The following is a 12,743-nucleotide window of genomic DNA, read 5'->3' as shown; positions in this document are numbered from 1 at the left end:
CAGGTCGTGTCATAAGCTTTTTCCAGGTCAAAGAATACAGAAAGACAATGTTGTTTGTGGATAAAGGCATCCCTGACATAAGATTCAAATGCTACAAGCTGGTCAGTTGTCGACCGACCAGACCTGAATCCAGCTTGACGTTGGTCAAGAAGGCCGTTATATTCAAGGAAATAAACGAGGCGGCGGTTTATAATTTTTTTCAAACACCTTGCACAAGCAACTAGTCAAGGCAATAGGCACCCTGCAATGCAGTTTGAAGAACAGGGTGCGCCATCTGGCGACCCCAGCAAGAAGCTTGAAGGCGTTCGCGCGCATGGGCCTTTCTTCGCTGCCATTGCTCAACGCGGGTACAGCGTGGTCTTTTTGAGCTTTTGCCTTTCGCGTCCGAAATACCTGCGCCTGTTTTCTCTAGTTTAAGATCCGATGGCGTCATCAGAACCGTGTGGTCGCACCCCTGTGAAGAAGAAAAGTGGGCGCAGGTACTGCTCTGTCAAAGACTGCCACAGTCGCGAAGGGACACCAGGCGTGAGGCTGTACAGTTTTCCGTCAAAGCCTTGGGAGAAGTCACGAAGGCAAAAATGGATTATCGCCGTGCGACGAGTCAAGTAAGTGAATTCATATTTGTAAACAGAAATCGCTGCACGTTACCAAAGCAGCCAAGGACGACGTTCATTTTTCAGTTAGCAGCAATCGGGTAACAGTGAACCGGTAGTTTTTACGAGGCGGTCGCGTAATGTCACAGTTTATTGTTTGATCAATGTTTCGCGGTTTGTAGGTTGATAATATTCTTGCATACTTTTGGTTTAAAATTACGGAAATCGTTCTGACGAAATAAATGACATGCAATACGATATTTGGAACTAGTTTGCGACGCACTGTTCTCTCCCGACTTGTGGCATTTGTTTTTTGAGAATGACGATGAAACTACTCGTAGCCGTGTTCATTGCAAGGAATGAGAAACTTCATGTTCACCGGAAGCCGCCCTCCGTTATGGTCGTGTTTTATTTTATTTCGATGTTACATAATCTTCGCGGCGTTGTCGTGGTTGACGCCGGCGGACAAGAAACGCCAAGGGTCCTGTGCTATCATGAGCGTTTCCTGTCCGCTGACCACATTGCGCTGTTCATTAATGTTATTTATTCCTGGAATAAGGGACCCTACCACATCGACTGCCAAGTCACTTCTTCAAATAAAGGTTCATTCATTCATTCATTCATTCATGTTGTATTAGTGCATAATCTACTGCACATTAAAAATGACGAAAATTTGTTGCGGCGCTCAAGCAGGGGAGAAAACAGTGTGTATTAAGTGTGTGTGAGGTTAGTAATACTTAGGCAAATAATTTTTAAAGTGCAGCGTGTTGTCCAGCTGTTTTAATCATGAACCTTTCATTGATTGACACTGCTACACCTGTTGCATCAGATGGATGGTAATTACTCATGTTTTACTCATTTCAGTTTTGAGGACTCCTCTAGCTGGCAGCCTAATCGAGATTCGAGGGTGTGTTCCAAACATTTTGTGAATGGCGAGAAAAGCACAATTGAAAGCCACCCAGGTTATGTACCAACAATATTCCCGACCGTGTACAAGAAGAGGTCCACTTCATCTACTGCTCAGCTGGCTAGATTTAATAGGTAAGCTTCTCTCTGATGTGCTACTTGGGCTTGTTTGCATCAAAAGCTGGGACTCTTCAATATGTTACATCTTTTCCCGTTTAGCTTTGCCATGATGCAGTTGTCTCTACAAGTAAATGTGAATGCATGCATGTAGATGTGCCCAAAACAAAATCCTTGTGTGTTTACAAAAAGCAGTGACATCCAAGCTTCTGTTAAATGTGCAGGTGGAAGCAGCGGCACTCTGGGTCATCTGCATCACTGGCTACTCCTGCATCAGCTGATTCCCCTGGACCAGCTTCTCCCTACACAGCTGAGACAGGAGCCATTGGTACCAGCAGCCTTACCACAGTTGATCTAGCAACTAGTACAGACCTGTTGTACGAGCGGAGCTCGACAGAGGGCTTGGATCTACTGTCCACTGTCGCTGCTGAGCTTTGCACTGCAGTAAAATCTGTGGTAAGCTCCTGAAAATTTCGGAAACTGAAGTTGAATGCCTGAAATTGTACAGCTAAATATGTTCTTCGCTCTTATACCATGCTCAGTTACGCCTCCCTGTGTAGCATAGGCAGCAAGTTAGCAGTGTTGTACTCTTATTGCTCATTCCCTTCTCATTTTTTCAGTGCAGCACTTGATGCACAATATGTGACAGCATTTTTCTGGATCGGCTAGTTTGAAATGTTTGTTTATCATCGATAAAGTTTTGTGTTATGACTGATAAAAATGAGGCTGCCACTGTAACCCAACATGGATGTATTTATTCTTTCTTACTGCAATTTCACGCAGGAAACACAAACTGAAGAAAGAAGCGTGTCAAGCAAGAATTTCTCGGTGTTCATGTGCTTCATTAGTGAGTCAGGGACATCAACTCAAGTGACACATCTTGAGACATGCGACAACAGTGTGCAACACAAGCCAGAGGTCAGTAGCAGGCATAGTGGCTCTGACCACAGAACCAGCTACTTCTCCGGCTACGACAGCATCGCTAAATCTGCAAATGCATTGCAAGACCTGTGCAGTGTCAGCAAAGAAGTGTTTGCAATGCTTCTGAGCATGCTTCCACCTTCAGAACGAAAATGTGACGTCACTGCTGAGAATAGGCTTCTTTTGTTTCTTTTGAAGTTAAAGCTTGGAATCAGCTACTCATCACTGGCTATTCTCTTCTCGGTAAGCGAAACGTCGGCATCAAGGCATTTCAAGAGTGTTCTCAAAACGCTCGCGGTGGCCACTAAACAATGGATTTTTCGCCCCCCACCAAGAGTGATTCAGGCCACAATGCCAGACAGCTTTAAGATGCATTATCCTAGCTGCACTATGATTATTGACTGCACAGAAATACGTACAGAGCAGCCACCAACTGTGCAACAAGAACGAGTCTTGTACTCAAATTACAAAGGCGCATATACGCTGAAGTTTTTAGTGGCTGTAACACCAGGAGGAATGATTTGTTTTTGTTCAAAAGCCTATGGTGGTAGACTGTCTGATGCCCACATTACAGTTGATTCTGGTTTCCTCGATCTTGTTCAACCTGGGGATACAGTTCTTGCCGATAAGGGATTTCCAGGCATCCAGACAGTTTTAGGAAACCAGAATGCTGTTCTTGTTATGCCTCCATTTCTCCATGCCTCTCAGTTTACGCCAGAGGAGGTTAGGGACACTTACAATATCGCTCAAGTGCGGATACATGTCGAACGAATGATTCAGAGGATTAGAATATATAATGTCTTGAACAACAAAGTACCAACTGAGCTTATCCCATGCATGACGGATGTCTTTCATGTCTGCTGTGTGCTAGCAAACCTCCAGCTCCCAATAATTAAGCGCAAAGAACAACAACAGTCATTTGTCGTGTCTGCATCATGAACAATCGACTTTGCCTCACTCTGGATTACACAAAATGAAATGAATGAATGATGGGGGAGCATCAGTGCGCTAGGCACCATTTCGATAATAGGACTTGTCTTCGTCTAGGCTGGCCGGGGGTTTCGACAAGTGCTCTTGCCGAAACATTAGCTAGTGGACTGAGGCCTTCATAGCTTTCTTATTTTGCTCTGTGTTGCCAAGGATCTCATCTGCCATGGATACTCACTTTGCATTATTTGTTTGAGCTATTTGCATTTTATTGTTTCGAAATTGGACGTGGTCATTGAGAAACACCGTAATGGTGGGCTCCGGATTAGTTCTTATTTCATTGCGGTTCTTTACAGTGCACTGATATCGCAGAGCACACAGGCATTGACCAATTTTTGCACACTGTTGGTGCCATTTCCATGCAGCTTAGGTCATCTATGATGTTCCATTAACAAACTTCTGTCTCGTGTTGCATTGTGTCACTTACTTGAGCTTGAAATAGGTGAACCGAGCATGTTCTGGAGCGTTGAAAATAGATGTGTGATGCTGTACAGTGGAAAAAGAGCCTGTTTTTGTTTTTTGTGTGTATAAACTTAAGGGACTGGGTTGAGCTGTTTGATGTAGAGAAGAAAAAAAGGTACTGTACTGGGAACATTTGCGAGTTCTGCGTAGTCACCTGCCTTTACTTGTCAGTGAATTTTGTGTACATGTGACTTACTCTTATGTTTTCCACTTTTATATTATGCAATCCTGTTTTGCATGATATTTTTGGTATTTGATGTCATTGCCATTAGGCACTTACGTTTTGAAGTCTGTCCTATTGCCTCCGAATGCGATTGCATTTCAACCTGCTTTGGATGCGCTAGCTTTAGTTCAGAATAATAACTGTTCCAGCAAGCAGCAGCTTATTGTTTAGCTTCATCGTCGTCATCATCATCAGTCTATTTTTATGTCCACTGCAGGACGAAGGCCCTGTGACCTCCAATTACCCCTGTTTTGCGCTAGCTGATTCCAACTTGTGCCTACAAATTTGATGACTTCATCAGGAAATTTGTTTAGCTTAATATTTGCGAAAAGCATGCCCTTCTAGTGCAGCTTCTCAAATGCTGCATTAACTTGCCAACTTATGTTTCTAGTGTGACTGCTTTCAGTGTTGTGCACACATGAAGCAGCAGAACTAGTGAACAAATGACATGTTAACTCTTAATTTTTTTTCTAAGATTGTCAATACCATATACCACTATGTACCTTTAGGATATAGGCATTTTCTTCGGTTGTGCAATAAAAGTGAGAAATGTGAAATGCTTTTTTTTCATTGTGTTTTGCGCACGAAGTATAGTAGTACAAACAAATCTCAGTGAGCACATGCTTTATTTCGCTGCAGCTGCAGCAGGCAGAAGGTAAGTAAAATAAAATCTTTCAAGGGCTGGGATGCTCTCGTAAAGAAAGGTATCATCCCTACTGACTTCAATAATGACATTTTTCCTGCTGGAATATACAAAAAAGTAGCACTTTTGTACATTCAACAAGTACAGTAATATCTGTACTTGAGTGAAATATCTGTGCGTTGTCTTCAGTCTTCGGTTGCTGCCTGTTCCCTGGATGTAGTCTAGGATGCTCTCTCCCGAGCTGTCGAACATGTCTGCTTCTTTACACTTGTGGGGACACTTGATTTCCAAAAGGCATGTTTCCCCAGACAGGCAGAACATGCCATCAGGGCTGCCACACAGCCAAGGCTGATCCGGGTGTATGAGCAAACCCATCTGAAAAAGTTACAATTACCTCACTGCCAGGCACTACAAGCACTCAGTGATTGTCGTAGCTTGTCACAGGCATCCATAATGACCAATAATGCTAGTCTGTACAGTATCCCCTCCACAGTTTAGTGCAAGTTTCATCATATTAAAACATCTGTCCCCATGTTGAAGTTTATGCCGCCCAAAAGGGTAGTGCTTTAGTTTTTTTTTTGGCTTTGAAGGTTTTGTCTCTCTCAAGTGTTCATTGTAGAGCACTGAACACCAGACTAAAGTTTGATCTCACCTCCACAACTTCAACACCTAGTTGACGCTCAAACTCCATTCGAGCCAGGGGTTCTGTACGGAGTCCTGTTGTTGAAGAAATAAAAAAAATAGCTTTAAACTTGGCATTGTACAATTAGAATACACATCACTAAAACAAGAATGAAAGAGGTCGACAACCATTTGCAACTACATGTACATGGTTTCTGTTCTGTGATTGTTTTTAAGTGCTGTGTATTCCACTAGAAAAACCTTGTACTTTATACACACCATAGGCCGTGGCCTCTGTAGAAAATGGCCTTGAGTTCAGGATGGCCCTGGCAACCTCCTCAGGGCTCCGTCGGGCATGGAGTATTGTGTGGCTAGTGGTACTGCTTATGCGAAACTTCTTTTCTTTGTGCCACCTAAATTAGAGTTAACATACCCAATATCAGAAGAATGAAGAGTACATGTAAAGAGCAACAATGTCCTCTGTCACTGATGTTTCCATACCTTAGACAGCTTGACTGGCCCATGGGGGCCACACATAGGTCTGACAGTGACTCACAGACAATATTTGTCTGATAAAACTCCTTCTGCTCTTGCGTCATGAGTTGTACGTAATCCTTTGCTGCTACACTTAGCTTCGGGTAGGTGCCTGATATCTGCAGCACATGCAAGGCGTTGCAAGGTGCTGGAAGCAGCTGGATAATTTTTTCGAGCTGTGAAACCCGCCTGGCTTCTTGTTCTGCTTCAATGCTGATTAAGTCTGCCTCACTCCTCGCCATCTCTTGCAGTGCTTCCGTAAATGGCGATACAATGCCCGGGAAGTGCTTCAATGCATAAAATGGGGACAGCTCTGCAGGCTGTTTGTTTCCTACAAAGGGGCTCTTGTAGTCTGGGAGCAAGAATGACAAAATTCATTGCATATTAAGCAATAGCTAATCAGTGTGCTTAGCACAGAACCACATAAAAAAGTGACAGCTATGAAGGTGATAGCCTGAGAAAAGATACATTAACAGAGCACTATAGTGATAAGGATGACATGAGATAACAGATGTTTCATGCAATCAGTGCTGTAGTCAAAATTAGCAGCACACGTACTATAAGGTACGTTAACAGCGCAAGGCCACCAGAGGGGACAGAAGAGAGAAGAGAAGGCTGACGTACGTACTATGCACATACTATGCAACAGCAATACAACCAAATGCATCGTACTTCCAAACAATTCTTCAATGCTGGCCTTATCATTTAGCTGCGGCTTCCCTCGTGGCTTTCCCCATGCCTGTGGTGCACTTGTGCAGGACGCATGATCAAATTCATTCAAATAGAAACCAACTGCAGCACAGTGCTTGCAGTTACCCAGGCTGCCGTAGCGGCACGTGCATTTGCCACTTTCGATTGTGCGGGGCTCAGTCAGCTGCGAATCGGAATCAGAAGAACAGGCAGCTGAATCATAATGCGAGACCAAATAAAAACAAAGAAAAGTGAAGTCGGGGCCGTAACAAGCATTGAACGCCGGAAACAGTCGGCTAATGCATTTCTCGAGCCTTGTTATATCGCACATGCACAAAAGCATACTTAGGCGACATCGTTTTGTTTACTTACTTTGAGGTCCACTTGGTATACGTGCTTGCTTTGCTCCGACAGACATTTTGCAGAAATCTCAGACCCGTCAACCTCCCGGACACCGAACACATGGTTATTGTCCAGCAAGCGGCGTCCTTTCCGCAGTAGCGATGGCCGAAAATACTCGTCGAGGCCGTGGACCGGCTTGAAACCGCAATGCAGAACCCGCGACATCGCGGGTAACTTGCGTCTCTCTCCGGGTGCTGCCGAGTGAAAACGTTCGCGAGCAAATGCAGTTGCGGTGCAACGTTGATAACAGTTCAAATGTCGCAAGCACAGTCGGAAGCAACCACGGAAAGTAGGGCTCGAAGGGCGCTGACACACGGTGGCAAAGTTTCGTTTCCCGGTGGAGCGCCTGCGTGATTGGGGACGCCTCCGTTGGTGGCGCGGATAGCAGCGCGCTGGTGGCGCCGCCCAACGATTGTAGGTTCCCTATGGGCCTGTAACTTGCTGCAAGTGTGGCTTCCTTTCCTTGTTTGAGGATTGGTATGATAACAGCCTCTTTCCAGGCTTTGGGTAGGCGCCCAAAGGACCATATCTTATTAAACAGAAAGAGGATGCTTATAAGGGTGTGTTCATGTATGTGCTTGAGCATGCCATAAGTAATCCTGTCTGGGCCTGCTGCTGAGTTGCCACATGTTCCCAGAGCCGCCTTCAATTCCTCCATAGTGAAAGGGCTATTGTACCCTCCTGTGGATGGCCTTTTATCACGGATAGGTTTTCGCTCCTCCGCTAGCTTGTGTCGCATGAAGGAGTCTGTATAATGTGCTGAGCTGAAAATATATTCAAAATGTTGACCTATTGCATCTGCTTGGTGTTCCAGTGTATCACCAGCAGTGCTGACCAGAGGCACTGGGTGAGCACTGCGCCCTTGAAGTGCTCTAAGTCTGTTGTACACTTTATGTGTATCTGTGTAGGAGTTTACAGATGAGAGGAATGACTGCCAGCTTTCCCGTTTGGATGCACGTCGGATACGCCTGCCATTTGCTTTAGCGCGCTTGAAGTTTATTAAATTGTTAACTGTAGGATACCTGCGGAATTTCGACCATGCTTTGTTTTGGTTCTCACGGGCATTCTTGCACCCCGCATTCCACCATGGCCTACGTTTGTTTTGTGTCTTATTTGATGTCTGTGGGATTGACTTCTGTGCGGCTTCTATAATATGCAGAGTGATCATGGATTGTAATTCGTCTATCCCTAGGTCTACGATTGGAGAACTGGGCAGTTTTGAGAGTTCTCGGAACTTCTTCCAATCAGCAGCCTGTTCTTTAAATTTCCTATGATTATTTACAACCATATTTATGTTTCCTGTGTGTTTTAAGCAAACAGGAAAATGGTCCCTTCCGTACAGATTATCGATAACAGCCCACTCAGTGGTTGCCAAGAGCACCGGAGAGCCAATAGCAAGGTCTATTGCTGTGTATGACTTGTGTGCTAAATTAAAATATGTTGGGTCTTTTTTATTAAATATACAGGAACCGGAGGACAATAGAAATTTTTCGATTAGTGCACCTCGGGAATCAACTCTTGAACATCCCCATAGTAGATGGTGTGCATTGAAATCTCCAACCAACATGAATGGATCCGGGAGCTGGTCAATAAGTTTTTCAAATTCTTGGACGGATAGGTGATGGTCCGGAGGAATATATAGGGAGCATACAGTTATTATTCTACCAAAAGTTAGAGCCCGTATTGCCACTGCCTCTAAATCGGTAACTAGTGTGATACTCTGACAGGGAATTGTGTTCTGCACAACAATAGCGACGCCACCCGATGAGTGGGCAGTGCCTTGCCTGTCTTTCCGGTATACTGCATATTCTTTGAGAAAGTTTGTGCGTGTTGGGTTCAAGTGTGTTTCCTGTAGGCAAAGTATGTTTGGTTGGTATTGTGCAAGTATTTCATATATGGGTCATCCAGATTCCTGAGTAGCCCTCGGTAGTTCCAGTGTATAATGCTCTCAGCAGCCGTTTTTGCGAGTGATAAGGGGACGGGTTATTCAAGTGTCACCGCCTTTATTAGGCGGCTTGACTGGCGGATGTTTTTTTTTCTGTTTGAGGCGGTCTAGAAAACTCCGCCTCTCTTTGGGGGACTCTCTCAGCGTCGGAGACACCGAGGATCCCGGGGTCAGTTCCATTGCTTCCGGCGGAGACTCGGAAGCAGATGAGGGTTTGTCAAGAAGGGTAGACTCCCTCTCAGTTGTCTGTGTTGTTCCAGAGGAGTGTGAGAAGTTGACCTCTGTAATTTGGAAGGTTGGTGCAGCCGATGGCTGCTTGCTGGGGGGCCGAGAAAGGCGCGCATCAGCAAAGCTGTACTGCGTGCCCACCGTAACTAGACGCCGCCCGGCCCCCCGGCGCGCTGCGTCAACGTAGGATCTTGCGGAAAGAAGCGAGAGCTTCTTCCGGGCTTCAGGGAATGTTATGTTTTCTGTTACCTTGATTTGAATTATTTTTTTCTCATTTTGGAACATTTCACAGGTTCGCGAGTACGCAGCGTGTGGCCCATGACAGTTGGGACATTCTGTTTGAGTGGCACTGCAACTTTCGGTTGGATGCTCGTGAGCACCACACTTTGCACAGGTGAGTTTTCCGCGACATGTGTTGGATCCGTGTCCGTACTTTTGGCACTTGAAGCATCTTCTCGGGTTTCGGACATAGGGGCGGACTTTGCAGTGAATGAACTCTGCTTTCACAGCGTCTGGTAGACGGGAATGATTAAACGTCAAGACGATATGGCGTGTCACTACATCTTCACCGTTTCGCCTTATGGTGATGCGGCGTAGGGCGATGACACCTTGATCTCTGAAGCCATCGAGGAGGTCAGAGTCTGTTTCGCGGATGAGATCACGTTCTGATATGACGCCTTGAACTGTGTTTAGACTGCGATGGGGGGTAACGGACAACCTGTAAGTGGGCGAACTGCTTTTGCTTGAGGAGGATGTCGGAATGATCTTTCTTTGACACTTCAACAAGATCACCGGATGACAGTTTCTTTGCTTCCTAGTTTTTGCCTATCAGCTTCTAAAGGGTCCTAGCGATAACAAAAACGGACATTGCAGCAACGGAGTCATTGTCTACAAGAGAGTGTATAATCAGGAAGCGTGTGAAGTGATCACATTTAGTTCGAGTTTTGTCTAACATGTCTTCGGTGCGGCCCCTTTTCAGGGACCGATCGGGTTTTTGGAAGAAGAAGTACTCATGCGATATGGATATGCCGACGGTTCCTAGAATGTCACCTGTGTTTCACCGTCTTATTCACAGGAAGGTCCCGGGGCTCGCCGCCTGGTACACAGACGAAGAGCCCATGGACCGGAGCTTGACCATGGCCCCGACCGCCACCGTTCATGGTTTCTACCCTTCACCTCAAAACCTTTCGCCACGGTGCGGATGACAGCTTCGGTATGGGGGCTAAGGTTCCGTGGTGGCGCCAAGCACCATCACCTTGATACTCAAGGTGCCCTTGCGGGGTCGGTATAGAATTCTGAGCATGAGTACTTCGATTGAAGTTCGCGGAAATGCATTGCAATTTCGAGCTCGGGAGCGTGCTTTGTGACCTCTACAAAGGATAGATCACATTCTATCACCTGCCACTCCCAGGGCGGTGACAGCTTAGCTGGAGGCATTAGGCGATGTTCTAGAAGTGGGACATCCATCTCTTCGCTGAATTCTCTTACACGCAGTGAGAAAGGCCGCCTCATAGAGGGTCGATTATAGAAAAGTGTTGCACACTTCAAATCATTAAGGGTTGTAGAACAAGGATGTTCCCGATCGGAGTGCACTTTGAGAAAATGGGTGAAGCTGATGTATGTTCTCTGGAGATGGAGTGACCAACCATTGGATTCTACGTATAAGCTTTCAACGGGGCTTGTTTTGAATGCGCCAGTGGCGAGGCGGATACCTAGATGGTGGACAGGACCTAGCATTTTTAGCGCGCTCGGGGCGGCAGAGTGATATACCACGGCACCATAATCCAATCGTGACCGAATGAGGCTCTTGTGAAGATTCATTAAACAGTTCCTGTCGCTGCCCCAGGATGTGTGAGATAAAATTATCAGTAAGTTCATTGTTTTTAGGCATTTCGCCTTGAGATGTTTTATGTGGTTAATGAAAGTAAGCTTAGAGTCAAGTATGATGCCTAAGAATTTGTGTTCTTTGTTTATAGGTATTTGTTGTCCATACATTTCGATAGTGGGATCTGCAACGAGACCTTTCTTCCTGGTGAAAAGAACACAAGAACTTTTGTGGGGGTTTACTTAGAACCCGTTTTGGTCTGCCTACTTGGACACTTTGTTTAGCCCCTGCTGTACGTCTCTCGCACACTGCGAGGTTACAGGACTTGAAGTCTACCTGTACATCGTCCGCGTAGATGGAATAAAAAATAGCTGGTGGTAACGAAGCACGAAGCGTGTTCATTTTAACAATAAAGACTGTGCAACTGAGCCCGCCTCCTTGGGGTACACCAGTTTCCTGCACAAAAGGTGGTGATAAAACATTGCCAACTCGAACACGGAATGTGCAATTCAGCAGATAACTCTCAATCACATTTACTATATTACCACGTATACCAAAGTGGGAGAGGTCTCTCAGTATGCCAAACCGCCATGTGGTGTCATAGGCATTTTCCATGTCTAAGAATACAGACAGGAAGAACTGTTTGTGAACAAAAGCTTCGCGTATCTGCGCCTCAATACGTATCAAATGGTCAGTGGTGGATCGACCCTCGCGAAAACCGCACTGGAATGGGTCAAGCAGTTTGTTTGATTCTAGGAAATGTAACAGGCGACGGTTTATCATTTTTTCGAAGACTTTGCAGAGACAGCTTGTTAGCGCTATGGGCCGATAGCTCGATACAGAGGATGGATCCTTCCCCTGCTTCAGGATAGGGATCACTATGGCCTCTTTCCAGGCAGAGGGGATCTCGCCGGAGGTCCATATAGAGTTATACAGACAGACGAGGGTTTTCTTCGTTTCAGAGGGCAGGTTCTTCAACATTTCATATAATATGCGGTCAGAGCCTGGGGCAGATTGGTTGCAACAGGCGAGTGATGCATGAAGCTCTGCTAAAGAGAACGGTGAGAAAGAGCACCCGCGCCGTTGCCGGTGCTCTTTCGGTCTAGTTTTTGTTTTTCTATTGCTGCTTTGTATTTTGTGAATTCTGGAGAATAGTGCGATGAACTGGACACATGTTCACAATGTGCACCCAGGTGGTTCGCTTGGTCTTCCAAGCTGTCGCCCTGTGTGTTTACCAAAGGGAGTGAATATGTCTCTCGTCCTCTCACCTTGTTAACCCTGTTCCAGACTTTGGCCTCATCTGTATACTGTATACCTGATAAAAACTTCTGCCAACTCTCCCTTCTGGCCTGTCGGCGCGTTCTCCTGCCTTGTGACTTTATCTTCTTAAAATTGGTAAGATTCTCCGCAGTAGGAGAATCGCGTAGCAACCCCCACGCTTTGTTCTGTTTCCTACGAACGTTCCTACATTCGTCGTTCCACCATGGAACACGGCGTTTGCATGCCGCACCACTTATTTCGGATATGCATTTAGAAGCGGCATCAATTACGAAGGAAGTAAAACATTCCACAGCAGCATCAATTCCTAACGAGGACATGTTGGCCCAGGAGATACTACTAGTAAGAGTTCGAAATTCTCCAATCGG

The 12,743-nt window shown here is 45.7% G+C and overlaps 1 protein-coding gene and 1 long non-coding RNA gene across 3 annotated transcripts; one reads left to right on the top strand and one right to left on the bottom strand.

The window, feature by feature from the left end:
- Nucleotides 1-378: 378 nt before the first annotated feature.
- On the top strand, nucleotides 379-4,766 carry LOC119453716 (peroxynitrite isomerase THAP4-like). 2 transcript variants are annotated; one of them, XM_037715749.2, is made up of 4 exons: nucleotides 379-605; nucleotides 1,458-1,634; nucleotides 1,841-2,072; nucleotides 2,400-4,766. In XM_037715749.2, exons 1-4 carry the CDS (start codon nucleotides 424-426, stop codon nucleotides 3,474-3,476), a joined length of 1,668 nt encoding a protein of 555 aa, XP_037571677.1. In that variant the 5' UTR covers nucleotides 379-423; the 3' UTR covers nucleotides 3,477-4,766. The 2 variants fall into 2 exon arrangements, with proteins under 2 accessions (XP_037571677.1, XP_037571678.1); XM_037715750.2 differs by lacking the exon at nucleotides 2,400-4,766 and having other exon boundaries at nucleotides 1,841-2,249.
- Nucleotides 4,767-4,864: 98 nt separating this feature from the next.
- LOC125945946 (uncharacterized) lies at nucleotides 4,865-5,959 on the bottom strand. Its single transcript, XR_007467251.1, has 3 exons — nucleotides 5,753-5,959; nucleotides 5,505-5,569; nucleotides 4,865-5,227 (listed from the first exon to the last, which is right to left on the bottom strand). It is a non-coding gene; the product is annotated as an uncharacterized LOC125945946 (long non-coding RNA).
- Nucleotides 5,960-12,743: the final 6,784 nt, after the last annotated feature.

Source organism: Dermacentor silvarum, chromosome 5 (assembly GCF_013339745.2).
Source record: "Dermacentor silvarum isolate Dsil-2018 chromosome 5, BIME_Dsil_1.4, whole genome shotgun sequence".
Lineage (NCBI taxonomy): Eukaryota > Metazoa > Arthropoda > Arachnida > Ixodida > Ixodidae > Dermacentor > Dermacentor silvarum.
The sequence above is the reverse complement of the archived record's forward strand: the minus strand, read 5'-3'. Positions and strand labels throughout refer to the sequence as shown.